Below are 21,596 nucleotides of genomic sequence, written 5' to 3'. Positions count from 1 at the left end.
GAAAATTTGATGGAACGAGTACAAAAATAAATAAAAATATTTAAAAAAAGATTAGTAGTAATTATTTAGTGATAACGCGACATTATTTTTTTTTAAATATATGTGGAAGGGTATTAAATTAATAAACACATATCAATTTAAATTTAAGGACATTTTATATCTGTACTTACATAATTACAAACTTCATTATATATCCATGTATAATTACATAAATTCTATAATTCAAAATAACAAAGATGCTAATAATTAATTCATTAATAAAAAATATTGGAGAATTAAAATAAAATTTAGTAAAAATATTTATATAAAAAATATTTGTTCTTTGTATTTTTTATTCCAATATAAATTCTTAAAAAATTTTGCAATATTAATAATCCAAATTTTTTTGATAATAAAAGACCAAATTTTGTGGAAATTAAGTCAGCCCAATGTGAAAGATTCAAATTTCCTTCTAACATAATTTTGATATTTTTTTTTATAGGACAAAATGTCATATATTTTCATCGGTTGTAAATTGTCTAGCGGAATTGCGTGTGATTTACATCCATTAAAAACCTTTCTTTAATGATCTTTGATCCTATTTTGGCATATTACGACGAACCTCGACATTACTATCGGTTTTTTGTTATTGAAACTATTATTAAAACATATGTTCTGCAATGTTCAAAATGTAGCTGAAAATAATTTTCAAATTGATGGAAAAAAAAAATGATTTTACATTGTCTAAGATCTATAATATAGAAATCCAAAGTCTTTTGATACTTAAACTCTAAATCCCACAATATAAAACTATGAAGATCCACAATGTCTAATACGAAATGTCATAAAGTTTCATACTATAAGTGATATGATCCTTTTCTACGATAAAACCTTGATTAAAAGATGATTAATTTTTTAAGTGGTTTTATGGCAATTTTCTGCAACAAAATTTCAAAATTATCTTTTTCACAATTAAGTCCTTTCATAATTCTCTTCTACGACGAAATCCTACAATAATCAAAAGATTAATAGAAAAATCTTAATTAAAAAGAAAATCCTTAATAAAATTCCAATAATTCAGTTCTATAACGAAGTCTCACGATGACCGTGTTGTATGATGATCATTTTCTGATGATAAAGTCTTATAGTGATCCTCTTCTGCGACGAAGTCTCGTAATAATCCTCTTCTACGATAAAATCCCACGACGATCCTCTTCTGCGACAATATCCTACGATGATCTGTTTTTCCGATGAAGTCCTACGACGATCCACTTCTCCGATGAAGTCCCACGATGATCCTCTTCTGCGACGAAGTCCCACAACGATCCTCTTCTGCGACAATGTCCTACGACGATCCACTTTTCCGACGAAGTCCCACGATGATCTTCTTCTGCGATAAAGTTCCACAACGATCCTCTTCTGCGACAATATCCTACGACGATCCGCTTCTCCGATGAAGTCCTACGATGATCCACTTCTCCGATGAAGTCCCACGATGATCCTCTTCTGCAACAAAGTCCCACAATAATCCTCTTCTGCGACAATGTCCTACGACGATCTGCTTTTCCGATGAAGTCCCACGATGATCCTCTTCTGCGATAAAGTCCTACAGTGATCCTCTTCTGCGACGAAGTCTCGTAATAATCTTCTTCTGCGATAAAGTCCCACGACGATCCTCTTTTGCAACAATATCCTACGACGATCCGCTTCTCCGATAAGTCCTACGATGATCCTCTTCTCCGATGAAGTCCCACGACGATTCTCTTCTGCGACGAAGTCCCACAACGATCCTCTTCTGCGACAATGTCCTACGACGATCCACTTTTCCGACGAAGTCCCACGATGATCTTCTTCTGCGATGAAGTTCCACAACGATCCTCTTCTGCGACGAAGTCTCGTAATAATCTTCTTCTGCGATGAAGTCCCACGACGATCCTCTTCTGCGACGAAGTCGAGGGGTAAACCGCTGATCAAAATTATGTACACTAATGCCTACTAATGCCCAATTTCTGGGCATTACTGCTAAATTTTTAAAATTTAATAATTTAAATTTTAATAAATTTAAAATTATTATTTGGAAGAAAAGACTTAATAATACTTTAATAACGTCCATAATACGCATTAATACTTCAATAAAACCTAATAATGCCCAAGTAATGCCCAAGCAATGCCCAGTAATGCCTCAAATCTGTACACCGCAATGCCCTCAGCGGTTTACCCCTCGGACGAAGTCCTACAGTAATCCTCTTCTGCGACGAAGTCCCGTAATAATCTTCGTCCGATGAAGTCCTACGACGATCCACTTCTCTGATGAAGTCCCACGATGATCCTCTTCTGCAACGAAGTCCCACAATAATCCTCTTCTGCGACAATGGTCTAGTTTCCACCGAAGCGTTAATTCGCATCTAGTGCGGCGTAGAATCAAATTTAAGTCGATGGAAACGCGGTTAACCGTACTTATTGCACTCCCGCTTCGCTCTACAAGCTTTATCGGAGTGGCAGCGAACTGATACCAAATTTAGTCCGTGGAAACGCTTGAGAATAAATAGTGCCAACCATATATTTAGAGGTTAGATCACATACTGTATTACATTCAATAAAAGTTAAGTTGGCTACACTGAAATTTAATCTTCCTCACTTCTATTCTACTTTCGATGGAAACAGTATGTTAAATCCGATGCGCACCGAAGCAGAATCGGATTGAAGACTTCGGTGGAAACTAGACCAATGTCCTACGACGATCTGCTTTTCCGATGAAGTCCCACGATGATCCTCTTCTGCGATAAAATCCTACAGTGATCCTCTTCTGCGACGAAGTCTCATAATAATCTTCTTCTGTGATGAAGTCCCACGACGATCCTCTTTTGCAACAATATCCTACGACGATCCGCTTCTCCGATGAATCCTACGATGATCCTCTTCTGCGAAGTCCCGTAATAATCTTCGTCCGATGAAGTCCTACGACGATCCACTTCTCCGATGAAATCCCACGATGATTCTCTTCTGCGATAAAGTTCTACAGTGATCCTTTTCTGTGACGAAGTCTCGTAATAATCTTCTTCTGCGATGAAGTTCCACAACGATCCTCTTCTGCGACAACATCCTACGACGATCCACTTCTCCGATGAGTCCTACGATGATACTCTTCTGCGATAATTTCCTACAGTGACTCTCTTCTGCGACGAAGTCCCACGACAATCCTCTTCTGCAACAATATTCTACGACGATCCGCTTCTCCGATGAAGTCGTACGATGATCCTCTTCTGCGATAATGTCCTACAGTGATTCTCTTCTGCGACGAAGTCCTACGACGATCCTCTTCTGCAACAATATCCTACGACGATCCGCTTCTCCGATGAGTCTTACGACGATCCTTTTCTGCGACAATATCCTACGACGATCCGCTTCTCCGATGAAGTCCCATAACGATCCTCTTCTGCAACAATGTCCTACGACGATCCACTTTTCCGATGAAGTCCCACGATGATCATCTTCTGCGATAAAGTCCTACAACGATCCTCTTCTCCGACAATATCCTACGGCGATCCGCTTCTCCGATGAAGTCCTACGATGATCCACTTCTCCGATCAAGTCCCACGATGATCCTCTTCTGCGATAATGTCCTACAGTGATTCTCTTCTGCGACGAAGTCCTACGACGATCCTCTTCTGCAACAATATCCTACGACGATCCGCTTCTCCGATGAGTCTTACGACGATCCTCTTCTGCGACAATATCCTACGACGATCCGCTTCTCCGATGAAGTCCCATAACGATCCTCTTCTGCAACAATGTCTACGACGATCCACTTTTCCGATGAAGTCCCACGATGATCATCTTCTGCGATAAAGTCCTACAACGATCCTCTTCTCCGACAATATCCTACGGCGATCCGTTTCTCCGACGAAGTCCTACGATGATCCACTTCTCCGATCATGTCCTACGACGATCCAAAGAATCCACTTCTCCGTTCAAGTCCCACGATGATCCACTTCTCCGATGAAGTCCCACGACGACCCAATTCCCTCATGAAGTCCCACAATGATCCTCTTCTGTAATAATGTCCTACAGTGACTCTTTTCTGCGACGAAGTGCCACGACAATCCTCTTCTGCAACAATATCCTACGACGATCCGCTTCTCCGATGAAGTCCTACGACGATCCACCTCTCCGATGAAGTCCCATGATGATTCTCTTCTGCGATAAAGTCCTACAGTAATCCTCTTCTACGACGAAGTCTCGTAATAATCTTCTTCTGCGATGAAGTCCCACAACGATCCTCTTCTGCGACAATATCCTACGACGATCCGTTTCTCCGACGAAGTCCTACGATAATCCACTTCTCCGATCATGTCCTACGACGATCCAAAGAATCCACTTCTCCGTTCAAGTCCCACGATGATCCACTTCTCCGATGAAGTCCCACGACGACCCAATTCCCTCATGAAGTCCCACAATGATCCTCTTCTGTAATAATGTCCTACAGTGACTCTTTTCTGCGACGAAGTGCCACGACAATCCTCTTCTGCAACAATATCCTACGACGATCCGCTTCTCCGATGAAGTCCTACGACGATCCACCTCTCCGATGAAGTCCCATGATGATTCTCTTCTGCGATAAAGTCCTACAGTAATCCTCTTCTACGACGAAGTCTCGTAATAATCTTCTTCTGCGATGAAGTCCCACAACGATCCTCTTCTGCGACAATATCCTACGACGATCCGCTTCTCCGATGAAGTCCTACGATGATCCACTTCTCCGATCAAGTCTTACGACGATCCAAAGAATCCACTTCTCCGATGAAGTCCTACGACGATCCAATTCCCTCATGAAGTCCCACAATGATCCTCTTCTGCGATAATGTCCCACGACGATCTAGTTGTCCGATGAAGTTTCACGATGATCCTCTTTTACAATGAAATATTATAGTGATCCTCTTCTGTGATAAAGTTGTGATGACGATCCTCTTCAATTATTAAAATCCATGGTGTCTTAACAGTGAAGTTTCTTAATAATTTTCTTCTGTGAAATCCTATTATAATCCTGTTTTTCAATTATATTTCATAAATCTCTTTTGAAATGATGCCTTAGAATGATATTCTATAACATAGTTCCATGATAATTCCATTGATTTTATGAGAATCCTTTGCATTAATCTTTTAATAACGATTCTTTTAAATTCTACGTTCTCTTAGATAATGCGATGAACAATTTTTTCATTCATATATAGGACCTAGAGAAATAAACCTGCAAAAGAAATGTAAAAAATTATAGATTTTTTATGTGAATATTTAATTAATTAAATAATTATACATCTTATTTAAAAAAAAGCATACCGTTTTTTTGGAACTCTTCATACTTTACAATTGCCTTGTAGGAAAAAATTAAGCCCTTGCAAGTTTTACAATAAATCATTTTGCAGTAAAAATCCACAATAATCCTCTGCAGTAAAATCTCAGTTGACAAAGAACTTTCCAATTGTAACAATAAACTATAGATAATATAAAAGCATGCCTGCAGAAGAAACCTTAAAGTTCGAAAACAACCAACACAGGAAAAATCGAAAACCAAATCCATATTTTGACCCTAATCAATATTTTGAAGATCAACGATAATTCGAATGCCAACAGTTCATGATATATGACTGATGTTTATGTTTCTCTAAACTTCTCCAGGTAAAATTTTAGAGATGGTTAATTCAAACCCAAAGTGTCTATTTAATGCAGTGACTGCTGCGGGAAAAACAGAGTTCTCCTAAAAGATGTTTTATTAAAAGAGAACGATATCAAACCTGTTTGATGTAGCAAGGGAAAAGATATAATTGCTCTTCACAGGACATCAAGAAAGTGCAAGTCGTCAAAGTCTCAATCGGTTTCGTAATATTTTTAAGAATCCACATATGTGCTTTTCAAGATTAAAAAAAAAAACAATTTCCATATAAAGGGTCTCAGTCTTTTAATTGAAACATTTCGAATATCTTGCAAGATTGGTAACCTCTTCCCTCCAGCTTTAAATTCCTAAGACGCTTATAAATATTGCAGAAAAATACAAAAATTTATAAATTCATTAATAAAATTCATAAATTCATGAGTAAAAATGATTTTGGAGCTTTTTACTCATTATTTTGAAATTTCCAACACATTTTTACCTATTTTAAGATATCTAAATATAAAGATATACGCCTTGTTACCTTCGCCCAAGATATGAGCTAATCTCTTGATGTTTTATATAACACAAGCTTTAAATTAAATAATTTTCTTCTTTTATTCTACAAGATGTGTTCTTGTGCATATACTTTCTTCATATCAACACATTCATGTATCCTTCATTTAATAAAAATCTGTGTGATCATTCTTATATTTTTAAAAGGTTTGAAACTTTAAAACATACATACATATATATACACACACACATATATATATATATATATATAGGTATCCTATTTTAATTATAGTCTCAATATGATCAAGATGATGCGGATCTATGAACATAGTAGATCTATGAGTACAGAGATCTGTTCTTTTTAATTGAACTGGCTGCGCTAGAGTTTATCCCTCTTATTCCACATTGGAAAGAAAAAGATAAACTTTGAACTATAATGTAGCCAATTCAGTTAAAAAGAACAGGCCTATTATTATACATTAGACAAGCACATTTTACATACCAAGTAAAAAAAAAATTTTTGACAACTCTCAAATAAATTGTTTTGCATGCTTGCAAATTATCTTATTTAAAATATACCTGTAACCTTTGAATTAATACAACTGTGTTTCCACATTTGAAGACCATTATATCCTATATTACTCAATGAAAATCGAATTCTGGACTTAGGGAAACGCATAATTGATTCGGGAAAACGGCTCACCAGATGAATATCATCTATAATCATCGGAGTCATCACGTAGACGAGATCATTATCACGATGATTCAAAGATAATTTCGCTTGTGTGTCGAGTTTGTTGAACCAGTTTCTAGAAATAAAAACTTTTTCTCTCCCTTCTTCTCTATTAAATTATAAATATATTTTACTTCTCTCATTTCTACTAGTTCATTTTTTCTCGCTTATGGCAATCTAAATGTTTTCTAAACCGCCACCAACGATGATGATGACGATGTCATCTTTATGTGAAGAGCCAATATCTCTTGCCCGCAATAAGATGTTTTCTAGGATGTTTGTTTTCTGGAATGCCAGACTGAAAAGGATTGTTGGTATTAATAACATTTGGTAAGACATTAAAAAAAAATATATTTTACTGTTATTTATAAAATGTATTTATTTTATTCTGCACAACGCCCTCTTTTAAACTGTATCACAATTACTTACAATAGGTAAATTCGATATAACGTATCACAATAACTTTTGGTACGGTTTATAATTGCGAGATCCTTCATTATTATTCCTAAACTATTTAAGAAATATATGAAAATATACACATACGGTTAAAGTCTTGCAAAGTTGTACGTAATACATAAATTTTATTTTTAATCAATTTACATTTTAAGTAAACAAAAATGTAATAACCACAATTTTCAATTAATTGTTAGTTAATTTTTTCTATCTAATCTTTTTATACTATTTCAATCTTTTATACTTTTTCTATCTAATCTATCATAGTTATATCATTCAGAATAAAAAAAAAAAGCTAAATACTAAACACTGGTAAAAAAGTTACAATATAAAAGTCTTACAATGTACTTATTTTTTACAAATTTATAAAAAGTTTAAAAATATTTCTAAATATAAAAATTTTATTTTTCTATTCCCTGTAAGAGTATTTTATATCTAAAATCGAAATATGTAATATATTGCTACAGGACAAGCTCCAAGTAAGTCAAAGTACTTTGGTTTTAATGGTTTATCAACTAAAATATGACTAACAGACTTACAAGGGCCAAAAATACATGAAGGTAAAACCTGAGATAAGGCCTGCATCTGTATTATAGTAACTATTTTTTCTCTCTTTTTAGCCTTCTGTCCATGTGCATCCATTGCCATCTCAAATGGTGAGACTGTAAGTAAAAAATACCTAGATATATACTAGGATAAGTATCAAATTGTAAAAATTGTGACAATGCTGCCTAAGTATGGCTCAAAAGATTCCTCTAAAAACTTTTGTAGTCTTCTTGTTGCTCCTTCTAGATTCTTCTCCTTCTTCTTAGAAAGGTTCAGCAGTGTCCTCAGTATTATATTACATATAGTGCATCTATTGTAGATTTTTCTTACTCATTAATAATAAAAGTAGGAACATATCCGTTTGATCGCCAAGTATCAAATATATCTATTTGATCACAAAGTCATTTCATCAAGTCTTAAGCAAAATATATTGATGCTGTTAATATTGGAACAATAGACTTTTTTCTTGGCACGTGAGTAAAAATCTCCATTGTTTCTTTGAGTAAGAGAAGAAATAAAAGATCTTCGAAAAATTTGATGACGAGTCTGGATCAAAATTGCGTTTGAAAAAAAGATTGGGCTTCTTTACTTCATAAATTCCAGACACCTTGCATCAATGATAATTGGAAAAGTCATGTTTTCTTGTTCTAGTCATTGCATCAACTTTACTTTGTCGAGTTGTTATAGGAAAGTTATTTAGATTAGAATTATAGTTGCATGAGCAATTGCCAAAGGTCCCGTTGTAACCGACGATGAGTCTGGATCAAAAAATTAGTTTTGAAAAAGACTGGGCTTCTTTACTCCATAGACTCAATAGATATCTCCAGCAATGATTGGAAAAGCCATAAGTTTTTTAAATCTAATCATCGCTGCACAACCGAATTTACCTTGTAGAGTTGTTGTGAGAGATTCTCCATTAGAAATTACAATAGTATGAGCAATCGTCAAAAGTCTTTCCACTCCATATACGATAACGAGTCCAGATCAATAGATTAGCTTTGAAAAAAATATTCTGACTTCTCTTCCATAGACTCCATAGACTCCATAGACTCCATAGACTCCATAGACTCCATAGACTCCATAGTCGCTTGCTTTAATAATTGGAAAGACTATAAGTTTCTCGAATCTAATTATCGTTGCACAACTGACTTTACCTGTCCAAGTTGCTGCAGGAAGTTATCCAAGCTGCTAAGATCCTCGCACAAAGACTCCTGCCAAACATTATTCCTTTTTGAGATAAGCTGCTGATATTCTATATCCTGACGTTCAGCTGCATTGTACAAACCACAATTATGTACAATTCCTACATTCTCCACACACTTGAGAGGCTGACGTAATTCCCGATGTACTTTCGATATCTGTCGAGCTCGGTATTCATATTCCATATTGCGCAAAGTGCGAGTCAGCACGGCCGCCATTCGTAATTTATATTTCTTCTCGCATTCCAGCTTCTTCGCACGCACACTGTAAATCCAATTGGCCAGGTGCTGCATTCGTTTGGTCTCCTTCCTTTCAATTCTCCGTCGTCGTACTTGACCACCTCTCTTTCTCCGCCCCATTTTAATCTCTTTGTTCTTCTGCAACCAAGAACTACTTTTTCTAGTTGCCCGATTGTTCAATAAAGTATTGATTAATTATAAATGCACCAACCTGTATCTAGCTCGTACCTATCGGTAGTTCGCTTGCTCGAGGATTTCTTATTCTTCTTCGAGTTAATCTCTCGGTGGTCGTCCTTACCTCGTGCACAAGTAAAATGCGTTCTCTGTACCTGAGAGTACTACTCCGCGGCGTGACTCAATGGAAAATGAGGATGAATGGAAAGTGGAAGGGCGTTATATAGCTGCGGAGCGATTCCCAAAGTGTAACCCTCCGCGTTGATGCACGAAGTAGTTCCGCAATCGCGCCGCAAAATATACTTGATTTCGCGGATTTTCGTGAATTTACGCAACGCGATTCATTAATTTAGAGCTTAAGTACTTTGTGCTGTCAAATTAGGCGGAAATTAGAGCGTGTAAGATGAAAATAAATCCAATTGTGAAAGTGGGTTATACGGCGTAGGAATCGTGCGATGCGGTCAGAACGAGAAAAAAGAAAGGAGGGGACCTTTTTATAGCCGCAGCGGACTCACAGTTGGCAACGTTACTAGATTTTCCGTAATTCGACGCTGATTGGTCGGATCTGAAAGTAGGAACCAATCACGTTCGAGTACTACGGTTGAGTCCGCTGAATGCGATTATGAGATCGTTGCATTTTACTCCATGCGCATTTTATTCGCGCATGGGCTGCCTCAGCTTCCGAGTGGTGTCCCTAGGGACACTAGTGTAGTCCATGCGCTGGGCATGCGCGAATGATATTTAGGCGGCAAACAGAATTATTTATAAAGTTATAAAAACCAGTTGTTGGCTTGAATTTACTGATCGCTCACAGATCAGAAGTGGCCATTAAAATCTAAGGAAGAAGATAAAGTTATAAAGTTCGGGTTGTGGGAATTTGTTGTACTAAAATTCATAACAAATGGCTTCAAAGAAGCTGCAAATATTTACATTTACTAAAACTAATAGGAAACGAAGGGAAGAATCACGACTATGAAACTAAAATAATTAGAACAAAGACATTTAAATAAAAATAATGAGGCAATTTTACTAAAATCGCATGGATTAAAAAATATAATCTTTGATATTACTAAAGTTTAGAACGATAATTATATTTTAAAAAGAATATGAATTATATTATATCTTAAAATTATTCTTTAAAAATATTTTTTTCAAATATTCTAAGAAAATGTTTAAATTATTAAATACGATTAAATTTTTAAATACAGGTTTGAAATTTATATATATACTTGTTTTAAGAAACACAAAAAATGCTTATTTCTAAAATTTTTAAAATAAATTGTTCCTTTATCAAAGTTGTAAAAATTTTTACACATTATGAGACGAATATACATCATTTTTACAATATATACACAATACATATATACATATAAAAAGGCATAATCATTCCTATCGATTATTCTTCTACGTATTATAACTATTTTTATAGTATTCGAGATAAATAAAATCACAATAATATAAATTACTGCTTTCTCTAATTTCATATATAAAATCTATCTTGTAAAACTATCTTTTTTATAAACTAATACTAAGGAAACATCTCTAGAAAAGACTCCAAAACATATGTGTAAAGTTAGAATTTTTATTTACATTTTCAGATTCCTTCGCAAGACGTTCTCTAGATCTTTGCCTAAATTAATTAGAATAAGTTTTGGAGATCGAACTTGAAAGTTCTTAAGCAGCAGTGCCGTCCTGTTTAAAGCTTTGAAAAGATTTCTGCATCTTAATAGGCTTACTGGGTGCGCTAAGTAATTTGCTCCAGGCGCGGCATGTCTTATTAGACCATACCCACATGCCAGAAGTGACACCAGTCATGAGAGACAAGAAGAGTCTGAGAAGGGTAATTTCGAGACCGGCGGCCCGATAGATCGGACCTGGAGCGCAATTCTGAGTCGTACGGCAATCCAAGGCGGCAAGCAGTGCCAGTTTCCGCCATCGCGGCTTCACCGAAGCCTCGTGCAACACGCAGGCAAGACCGCCCAGTGCTGGTAATGCATATAACAATGCAAAAATGCCTAATCGTGTCATTAGACGTTCTAGTTTCGTTGCGCTGCGTCCGGCACAACGCACGGCCTTCCGCACGCGGATCAAAGCGCTTCCAGCGATACCACCAAATATACAACCCAACAACAGCAATAGAGCATGCGGTAGCACTTCCAACCATAATGCCGACTCATCAGAGATCTGGCACAATCCAGTTAATTCATCCGCCACCACGTTGCGCGACAGCAAACCTCCTGTATAGAGAAAGATATATGTTCAGATATTTGTAGAGAAATTACCACATAATATATTCAAAAAATATAATTTTTTTAAATTTAGTAATGATATATATACAAAAAGAGATTTTTAACATTTATGAATTGTCAAGATATTAAAAACTTATAGCTCAAAAAGAATAATAGAAATCAATATATGTATATATATATGTATACAGTGTATAAAAAAATCTGACTGTGAAAAATTTTTACCTCCTGTGAAGAGTATTGGAAGAATCCATGCAGCAGCGTGAAGATAAGGTGCAATATTGTGAAGAGCTTCGCTGCTCCATTCATTCTTGGCACTCAAAAGCCAGCAACCACATAGGATTGCCCACCATGCGTTACTAGCTAATCCCAAATAATACCTGACTAACCACCAAATAGTACAGGGAATACTCTTCAAGGCATCGCGAATCTATTCATAAATAAATATGAAAAAATATAACAGCAGGAAAAATTTTATTATATATTTATTTATTGGAAAAAGAAATCTATTTACTTACTGGAACATAACTTGGCCCATCAATCTGACTAACGCAGCTGATGTTTTCAGCGCCAACTGCCCCCCGAATGATATAAGCCACAGAAAGAAGATTATAGCAGAGCGCCAAGAAAACTATCGGTCTTTCAGGATAACGAAATCTGGATGGCTCAACCCAGAAGGTTAACAAAGTGAAGAGTGTTGACAAAAAACATAACCACGCCCAACCAGTCATCCAACGCTCAGCAAATCTCTTATCTTCCGCGCGATAATATGCATCAGTGCCGCAACGAGGTGCACAAAAGATCTAAAATAATCATAAAACATTATAAGAAAATATATTTTTTCATCATCTTCATTCTAATCTATTTATCTCCTCATCTAATCATGCACTTATTCTAACCGTTTCTATATCAGGTATTTGTACAAAATGAGGTGGACATTGATGTTGTTGCTGTTGTATTCGTGTGGAAGTCTGCAGTGGTTGTTCATGCATCGCTGGCCATTGAACAGTTGGTAAAGCTGATGATTTAGCATCATCTAATGTTTCATCTGGTGGTTGCACGCACAATGTGTTTCCTATAATATAAGGGTATTAATTAGAAGGAAAAGAAATATAATATTAAAATCATATATTATATATAAAAGTATATAATCTAATTAAATATATATATACACATACACATATATAGGATGTCTGGAAAATCGCCCGCAGTACTTCGGGAAGTGATTTGGGACCCAAAAAGAAGGAAAAAAGCTACATTAAATACTTTCTTAAATTTATTTTAAATTTTTAATTTTAAAATTTAAATTTAAAATTTAAATTTTTAAATTTAAAATTTAAATTTTTAAAATTTAAACAAAAATTTAAATTTAAAAATTTAAATTTAAAACTAAATTTAAAAATTTAAATTTAAAAATTTAAATTTAAAAGTTTAAATTTAAAATTTGAATTTAAAAATTTAAATTTAAAAATTAAATTTAAAATTTAAATTTAAAAATTTAAATTTAAAATTTGAATTTAAAAATTTAAATTTTTAAATTAAAAATTCAAAATAAATTTAAAAAAGAGGGATGCCAAGCGGACTATAAATTACGCGATTTTTTTAACATAAAAGTGGCTATAACCCGGAAACGACTTATTTCTGGACTTATGTTTATATAATTACATTTTTTCCTTCTTTTTGGGTTTCAAATCACTTACCGAAGTACTGCGGGCGATTTTCCAGACATCCTATATACATATACATATTACACACACGCACGCACACACACGCGCACACACACACACACACACACACACACACACAAACAAACACACACACGCTTAATCAAAATGTCATTTAGAATATAATTATAAATTAAATATATAATTCTTCTTTTTTCTTAAAAAAGGTATTTCTTCAAAATATCCTATGTATGAGAATTCTATAGTAAGGAAATAATTAAAAAACAATATTAAATATAAGATATAAAGATTCCATATATTATATATGTGCATGTGTTTAAAAATGTTTCAAGATGTAAAGTTTCTAATCTTTTTGTTTTAATTTATTATTATTATTTAAAATTGATAGATTAATTTGAGTAATATTAAATTTCGGTACATATTAATTTAATGACTCGATGAATACTTACCACGATCGAGGAAACGATCGCAATCCAACATGTGTGGCCACGGCAACGTGAGACTGGTTAAAGCCGGCTCGCAGTCTCTTCTTACGGAAAGACAGAGGGACTTGCACGCCGGTATCTGCATTGCCACATGCTCCGAGCAAACCGGGGCGAAGACGGCACATAAGAAAAGCCTGAGATGACTCGAACAATTGTAATGGACCAGTGGCATGAAAGTCGTCAGCTGTGAATACACGATATCACTTTAAATTAGGGATTAACCACTTGATTAATTCAATTAATTGATTAATAAATTAATTGTAGCCTGGGAATTTGATTAAAAGAACATGAATAATTTTAATTTTAATACATTCTAACTTTGTGAAATGTTCTATACGTAAACTAAATCGATCGAGAGAGAAAGAGATATGTAGTATGTGTGCGATGCCCCATACATGTCAAAGTGACAGATCGCGCGCACGTGCAATTGTGACTAATAATAAGTTTATATCATTATCTATTATATTATTTTTATATTATTATTATCTTTACATTATTAATTATATTATTATATTTATATTATTTTGTTATACCATCTATGATTATCCTACCGTTTTTTCTATCCGAAATTTTTCTGTCATTATGCTTTCAATTAAAATATCTTAGAAATTAATGCAATAATAAAAAATGGTATTTTTGTTATTGCATTAATTATTTGACTAATTGCAATATACGCATTTCATATCTAATAAAGAAAAAAATAAATTTTTCAATAGTTGCTTGACCAGTTTTTATTTTTTAAATTTCTACTTATCCATATATAAGGTCGGATTCTTTTCTGCATACCTGGCGAATGTTTTTTGGAAAAGGATTTTTTCGTAGGCATCTCTTCCTTTCATCTTATAAACACAGGACACAAAGCCTACGCTGAGAGGGATGAAGGGGAGATAATGCATCTAAGGAAGCGGAGAGGAGACTTGCTTCTATGAAATATAACGAGCGATGGGCATTGGGGGTAATTATCCCGCCCATTCTTCCCGCCTCGATCCTAATGAATCCTCGCACGTCGCTGCGGCCCACCAAAGCCGCTTTCTTCCTCCTTTCCCCTCCCCCTAGATTTGCCCATTACGAACACACAGGCCCGATGTTCTCCTCTTCCACGATGCGCCCCAAATTATAGCCTCATGAAATTACGTGGTAACCCGTAACGCCGAAGCCTCTCATCTCAGTCGTGTATCGTGCTTCTCTTCTCACCAATCAAGGATTGGACCCAGCCAAGAACATTTCAGAGAAAAGCCCTATCTGGAAATCGCACTCAATCGTTTTCACTTCTTTTCGCATGATAAACATATATCAGAAATTGATATAGCGAAAAAAATTGATATAATTAATGTATATAAGCTGCTTTAATCTTTACAGTAAAAAAAGGAAAAGAAATAATTAGTACTTTGTTTTGTATATATATATATATATATATATATATATATATATATATATATATAAAATTGATTAATAGCAAGATGAAACAGATAAATTCAAACAAAAGTTGGATATTTCAATTTCATCGAAACTTATAATATATATTTTAAAATGATTTGTTGACCATATTTATCAATTTCAATTCAATTGAAATCCTCTTTTGTGCACTCTTGTAATTAGATTATGAAATAGTTATATGATAAGATAATCACACACAGCAATCTCTAACAATTGCAAAAATATAAAAATAATTTTTCTAATTTTTTTTTTGATTTATGAATAAATAATGAATAAACTCATCGAAATTATTTAATATATGTTCGTGCAATTATTTTTTTATAATTTTAGATTTCCTCTCATACCTCGTGTTCGCAAAAACGAAAGAGCGATGCTAAGATGTGCGTATATAGACCGGTTCGTTCATTATCTCATTTTTCTTTTTTCGGGAATGACCAGAAAAAGGAGTAGGAAACAAGTATATCCCATTTATATGGTCCCTTCAAAGAATTTTCAAAGCGGCTTGACGGACAATTCGCAGATAGAAGAAGAAACGCAGGAGAGAACAGACGGACGAGACCGACTTATTTCTTATTGTAACTTACTTCTATCCATTCTTTTTTTCCCGCTTTTGTCTTTACACTGTGCGCATTCTACCTTAATCGAGTCAGCGAAACTCTTTGTAAGACTTAATATTTATGCGTATCAACGCATGAGACACGATGTCAAGCCAAGGGATACTTATTGTGCGAAAATACAATTGAATGCATTTTTGGAAATAAAATTAGAATTTTTTTTCGTGTTCATTTTCAAATGAAAATAATAAATCATGTCACTGCTTTCAAAGCATTCGCTTTCAAAAATAAACTCTTGGAATGTTTTGAAACAATATAAATGTTGCGATATTTTAAAATAGAAACATTTTCTTAAATTTTTGAATGGTATAATGACTTAATGGTATAATGAAAAAAGTGGATTCCTGAAACTTCAAAGATTCAATAATTTAATTATATATAAATCGACATTAAAAATTATTATAATTCTTATAAACATACGCATAGGATTAAAGAGATACATCCTTACATAAAAATAATTATTTAATTTGAATTATTAATTTTCTTTAAAAAATTTTTTTCTATCCGCCCAAAAAAGGTATATTCTTAATTTTCGTAATTTTCGGCATTAGTTATATAATTTTCCAAGCCTATAAGATCAAGTCATTAGAATTAAAATTCCATTAAAGTTTTTCTATCTAAAGTTAACTTTTTGAGATTTTATTAGTTATTATTAAAGTTTATTTATAAAAGTATATTAAAATTTATATTGCAGATATATATTATCTCTGTTTGATAAATCTTTTATTTTTATTTATATCAATTTACATTGTATAATACTTGTACTAAAAGATTTACCAATTTAAAATTAAAATTTTTCACATTCTCTCTACAATTTATCATCATTATTTCCGACTTCTCGAAAGAGTTCATCCATAAAAAGCGCATATCAAATCCACATCCGCCAATGTTCCCATATACGCACGCACTCGCTTCCACGCATACGTGCACACGGGGGAACGTAGCTGTTATAAAAATACGCAGTTTGCTCGTCAGAGCTATCTCGCTTCGGGCGACTTCAAAGGAAGCCGCCTTAACGTTATTACGATAATAAAACTGCGAGCGAGCGAGAGTAAACCCCCCTCTCCACAACTATAAATACCTTTCTTTCCCTCATATACGAATGTATATGTATGTGTGTGTGTGTATGTGTATATGTATACAGGCGTATGCGTTAAGGCCTGAAGCATACGAGTAATTTTTTCTCCGCGTGATCATTTCACTGTGAAAAATTCATTGAATCAATTAAAATATATTGATGTACATGATGTACAATATGAGTTTCAAAAAAAAAAAAAAAAAAAGATTACAATTTAAAAAAATTATATTATGATAATTAGAATAATAATATCGAGTAATAATATAAAAATGTGAGAGATACATCAATTGTTTAATAAATAATTTTAAAAAATCTATAATTTAGAATATTTTTCTAATTTAATATCCCGCATATATATGTGCAGAATAGTGTAAATATAATAAATGGATAATATAATAAATAATGAATAATATAGATATAATTTTAATAAATAAATAATTAAATAAACATTTATTTAGATAAATGCATCTCTGCATGCATTATTAGAAGAAAAGAGGAGAATTGAGAACTTTTTTACCGATTTTGGAAGTTGTTCTATATGATTCTGATTAATGTTTTTTAAAATCAGGTCATTATATATGTTTTAATAATTATTATTATTTTTAGTTGACAAGGAATAAATTATAAATTAATAAAGCGATAATGAGAAATTAAAGTTTATGAAAAGAACTATCTGAATTATCTACTATTTTAATAGTAAATGAATTTTAATTTTTACAATAATGTAACTGCAAATCGATTCTTTCAGAGTAAGCGGCAATTTTTTATATTTCAATAAGTTATCTATCTACATCTATCTACATCTTTATCGTGTTTATGGCATAAAAGTAAAGATAAAAAAATAAATGTTTTCTAGTCCTTTTAATACATTCCCAGAGAGAAGAAAAAAATAATATTTTAAGAATTAAAATTATAATATACCCCTCGTTCAGCTTGTCGTTGATCCTCATGACCCATAAAATTCGGCATCGCCGTCAAATTATAACGTAGTCCCCGACAAAAGGATACGCTGAGTTTTTCGCATTTTGGGCCGGTGCCGGTATGTCCGTGATTGATGCCCCATCCTTGGACCAGACCCAATATTGTCGACAGAATAAGCATCACAATAGGCAATATCATTTTTAATGTCGATGAAATTCACATCTTATTTTGCACAATATGCATAAATAATAATGATACATTCACACCTACACATACATATATATATATATATATATATGTATATAAAATTTGCCCGCGATCAACACTCACGTGATAATAAGGACTCACATTTCCGCGTAACACAATACACCGCCAAATACACTCAGGCGCATCAGTGGTCGGCAGCCGACTGACTGACGGATACTGGTGGATAAGCAATGTGGACGCACGCATTCGGGCGATTCCGCGCACGTTCGGCCGTGCGTTCTTCTGCACCTTCCACTTTTTGCCGTCACTGCGGGTCCTATTATCTCCAGGCCCAACTGCCGAGGATTATAGGACCGATCCCGCAAGCATAATTAGGAACAAAGAAACCGCCGGATGCTAGATTACCTCGATGATAAATTTTTGCCGCTTCCTTAGAAATGCGAATAAAAACTTTTTAAGCGTTTGCTTATATTATATATATAAAAGAATAAAAATTTAAGTAAAATTCAAGTAATTAAAAATGAAAAAATTAATGCAGATATATTTAAAAATTATAATATAGTGTATTACTTTAATTTTTATTAGCACATAAAAATAAAAAATTTTTTTTGAGAAATCTTTTATCTGAAACATATATAGAACTATATAATGTATATAAAATAATTGAATTCTATAATGTGTACAATTTTTATTTTCAACAAGCGCAATTTTCTGATATGATTTTTATAAGAAAAACAAATTTACTTGATACAATATAAATTAAAATATTTTTTTGCAGAATAATGTTTAGAATCGATGCATGATAATTTTTTTTCTCTTTTTATTCTCTTTGTTTGGAAAAAATAATTTTTTAATAATTATAGCATGCTTTTTTAATTCTCATATTAAATTACGTTTATAATCTCTTGAATAATAGTCTTTGAATAAAAAATCAATAATAGAGAAAGAAAGAGAACAAGAGAAAAAATGTAATATATATATTATACAAAGTGTTTTAAAATTCATGAATAAAAATACTATAACAGAAAAATTCTCGAAAAATGAAGTGAAAAATCCGTTTATAGTTTTCGAAATATTTTACATTAAATTACAATATTTTCAAATTTTACCTCTTTTTAGCACCGAAGATACAATAGTGAACACAATAGTGTTTTAATCCCTTTTGAGGTGCTTGTTTCACATAAGTTTCCATATAGCTCGTATTTGAAGTGCTTGATTTATTTGAGTTCTCTCGCTTCTTAGGATCACGGATGTAAGAGCATAAGATATTTTCACTCTTACCTGAATCCATTAGAAAATTCTGGAAAATTCAACAAATAAGACAAAGATATCTCATGGAATATAAACAAAACGAAAATGAAATTTATTAATAATAATAACGAAAATAACGACGCCCGAGAACACGATGCAAGAAAGAGGAATAAGAAAAGGGGAAAATTGAAGGTACGATGAGGTGGCTTTTTAGATGATCATTTTAAGCCGTGAAGGGAAGATTTGATTTGCTTGGCGGGTCCGTTTGTCTTATCCCTGTGGTTCCCGCGCCATCATATAATATCTATAGCGGCACTCAACTTTTTAGAGATCTTGTAGTAGTTTTCAGTTCGCGCGTCGCTATCTTTGTTTTCTAACAGGCTAGAAACACAATACAAAAACTATAGACGTAAAATAAGATAGAAATAAAAATAGAATAAAAGAAAACGACATTGCAAAGATCATCAAGAGAGGGATCTTTTCCATCAATTTCTTTTAAATATACATTTTAATTTTTTTATATAAAAATGCTATAATGAAAAGAAATAATTTTATACATATCTCATTATAATAAAATTTGACTTTTGATCTAACAAAAGATTTCAATTTCTCTGTACATAGATCATTTCTTTAAAACATTATTTTATAAAAGCCAATTAATTTTATTCAAAGATATGATTTCATTACATTTGTGCTCTATTTTATATATTTTTTAAAATTATGCCAATATATATTTTTGCGTTTTACATTCGGATTTTATAGTATTGTATTTGAGTTGAGCATCGTGAAATGTTGGCCACGTGTAACGAATCGATGACGAGCGAGACCGAACGAGAACGATAGAAAAACCGAACTCTTTTTACATGGAGGATCTTTCGTCCGGCGACGATTAATTTTTATTATATATAAGCAACATTTTTTTAAAATACAATAAAATTAAAGTGTAGCATAAAATTTTATTCTATATAATAGATATATAAAGAATTTTATTATGGATCATAATTGTGATCAAGAATTTTCGCACGCGGCTGTTACGTCGTTCATTGTCAGAGTTAAAGCAAAATTTTATTATACAATACTTTTTTTAGCCAATACTTTTTATCTTTATTTTTTAAAAACATAATTTTTCAACGATAAATAACCTTTTGTGATAACAAACGTTTTCAAATTATTGATATTACGTGATTCTTATTCATTTGTCTATAATAATTTTTTTTTACTTAAAAAACTACTTAAAAAAATTTATATATCATTAAAGGATAAAAAATTTCTCGACCTGCAGATTTTGATCTTGATAGGAGCTAGGACGCGAAATTACGAGGCGATTTTTCGCCTGATATGATGTAAGTATAAAGTATAATTTACTTGGCGTATCTTCAGGGATAGCCTAAGGGGCCACATTCTCTCTCACGTCTCGTTCGTGTAATGAAGGGTCTGCCATTCATGTATCTCGAAAGTGTGAACCTGCACGGCCCTTTTACGCCACATGATTGCATACTAAATTTGCCCCAACATGTTTCCAGATGTATGCGTGTATGCGTACGTATGTTATTTAAAATTCTACCGTGCATTGAATAAATTTGTGTATTAATCAAATATAAATTACATTTAAAGTATAAAAATATATTTCTAGAGAAAGTTGGGGCAAAATACGATGTAGATTAAAAGCTGAAATTGAACTAAATTGACACGAAAATAAACTAATTTAATATAAAAGCAAGCTAAATTAAGAAATTAAATTGATATTTGAGTAAGTATTGCGAAAAAGTTTTCATTAAAATATAAGACACTCGATATATAATACCTACAATTATTTCAATAATTTTTGTACTTGTGTGTATTCTGAAGTAAGGATATGTCTTTCTGAATAACTGTGCTTTTTCTGGTTAACTATTAATCATTAATTAATAATTAATAATTATTTTACCATTTTTTTCTTTCGGTTCCTGTTTTGATTACTCTATCCACAATATTACTGAGAGGACGCTAGTGTACAGCGACCTTTTCAAGTCATCGCATCTTCTCTTGAAACCGGTATCCGTATTAAATCGTAATCAATCATAGACTTGACATAGATGAGACACTCGCATCAAAGATTGAGATTGAAGCGAAAATTGAAATTGGACCAATCAGGACAAGGAAATTTTAGTTCCTTTTGTTCTGATTGGCTGTAAGTACACTACGG

The 21,596-nt window shown here is 33.1% G+C and overlaps 2 protein-coding genes and 1 pseudogene across 11 annotated transcripts; all 3 read right to left on the bottom strand.

The window, feature by feature from the left end:
* Positions 1 to 136: 136 nt before the first annotated feature.
* Positions 137 to 4,810, bottom strand: LOC145968297 (uncharacterized; annotated as a pseudogene).
* A 548-nt stretch (positions 4,811 to 5,358) lies between these two features.
* LOC145968296 (uncharacterized) lies at positions 5,359 to 10,204 on the bottom strand. The gene is given in 7 exon segments (XM_083093674.1): positions 5,359 to 8,632; positions 8,762 to 8,983; positions 9,029 to 9,436; positions 9,438 to 9,451; positions 9,525 to 9,651; positions 10,003 to 10,097; positions 10,192 to 10,204. Coding segments are annotated over 6 exon segments (774 nt in total). The 3' UTR covers positions 5,359 to 8,632; positions 8,762 to 8,866.
* Positions 10,205 to 10,753: 549 nt separating this feature from the next.
* Positions 10,754 to 21,426, bottom strand: LOC145969272 (frizzled-10-B-like). 10 transcript variants are annotated; one of them, XM_083095251.1, is made up of 10 exons: positions 21,220 to 21,285; positions 20,777 to 20,971; positions 19,733 to 19,792; positions 19,270 to 19,460; positions 17,954 to 18,590; positions 13,868 to 14,087; positions 12,633 to 12,808; positions 12,252 to 12,536; positions 11,959 to 12,163; positions 10,754 to 11,724 (listed from the first exon to the last, which is right to left on the bottom strand). In XM_083095251.1, exons 5-10 carry the CDS (start codon positions 18,149 to 18,151, stop codon positions 11,162 to 11,164), a joined length of 1,647 nt encoding a protein of 548 aa, XP_082951377.1. In that variant the 5' UTR covers positions 18,152 to 18,590; positions 19,270 to 19,460; positions 19,733 to 19,792; positions 20,777 to 20,971; positions 21,220 to 21,285; the 3' UTR covers positions 10,754 to 11,161. The 10 variants fall into 10 exon arrangements, with proteins under 10 accessions (XP_082951377.1, XP_082951379.1, XP_082951381.1 ...); XM_083095253.1 differs by lacking the exon at positions 19,733 to 19,792 and having other exon boundaries at positions 17,954 to 18,219; positions 18,284 to 18,590; XM_083095255.1 differs by lacking the exon at positions 19,733 to 19,792 and having other exon boundaries at positions 17,954 to 18,175; positions 18,284 to 18,590.
* Between the last annotated feature and the right edge of the window lie 170 nt (positions 21,427 to 21,596).

This window comes from Camponotus vicinus, unplaced genomic scaffold, assembly GCF_025532165.1.
Source record: "Camponotus vicinus isolate PSW18456_S1 unplaced genomic scaffold, iyCamVici1.0 SCAF_3, whole genome shotgun sequence".
In the NCBI taxonomy this organism is placed as follows: Eukaryota; Metazoa; Arthropoda; class Insecta; order Hymenoptera; family Formicidae; genus Camponotus; species Camponotus vicinus.
This window is presented reverse-complemented; position numbering and strand designations above follow the sequence as displayed.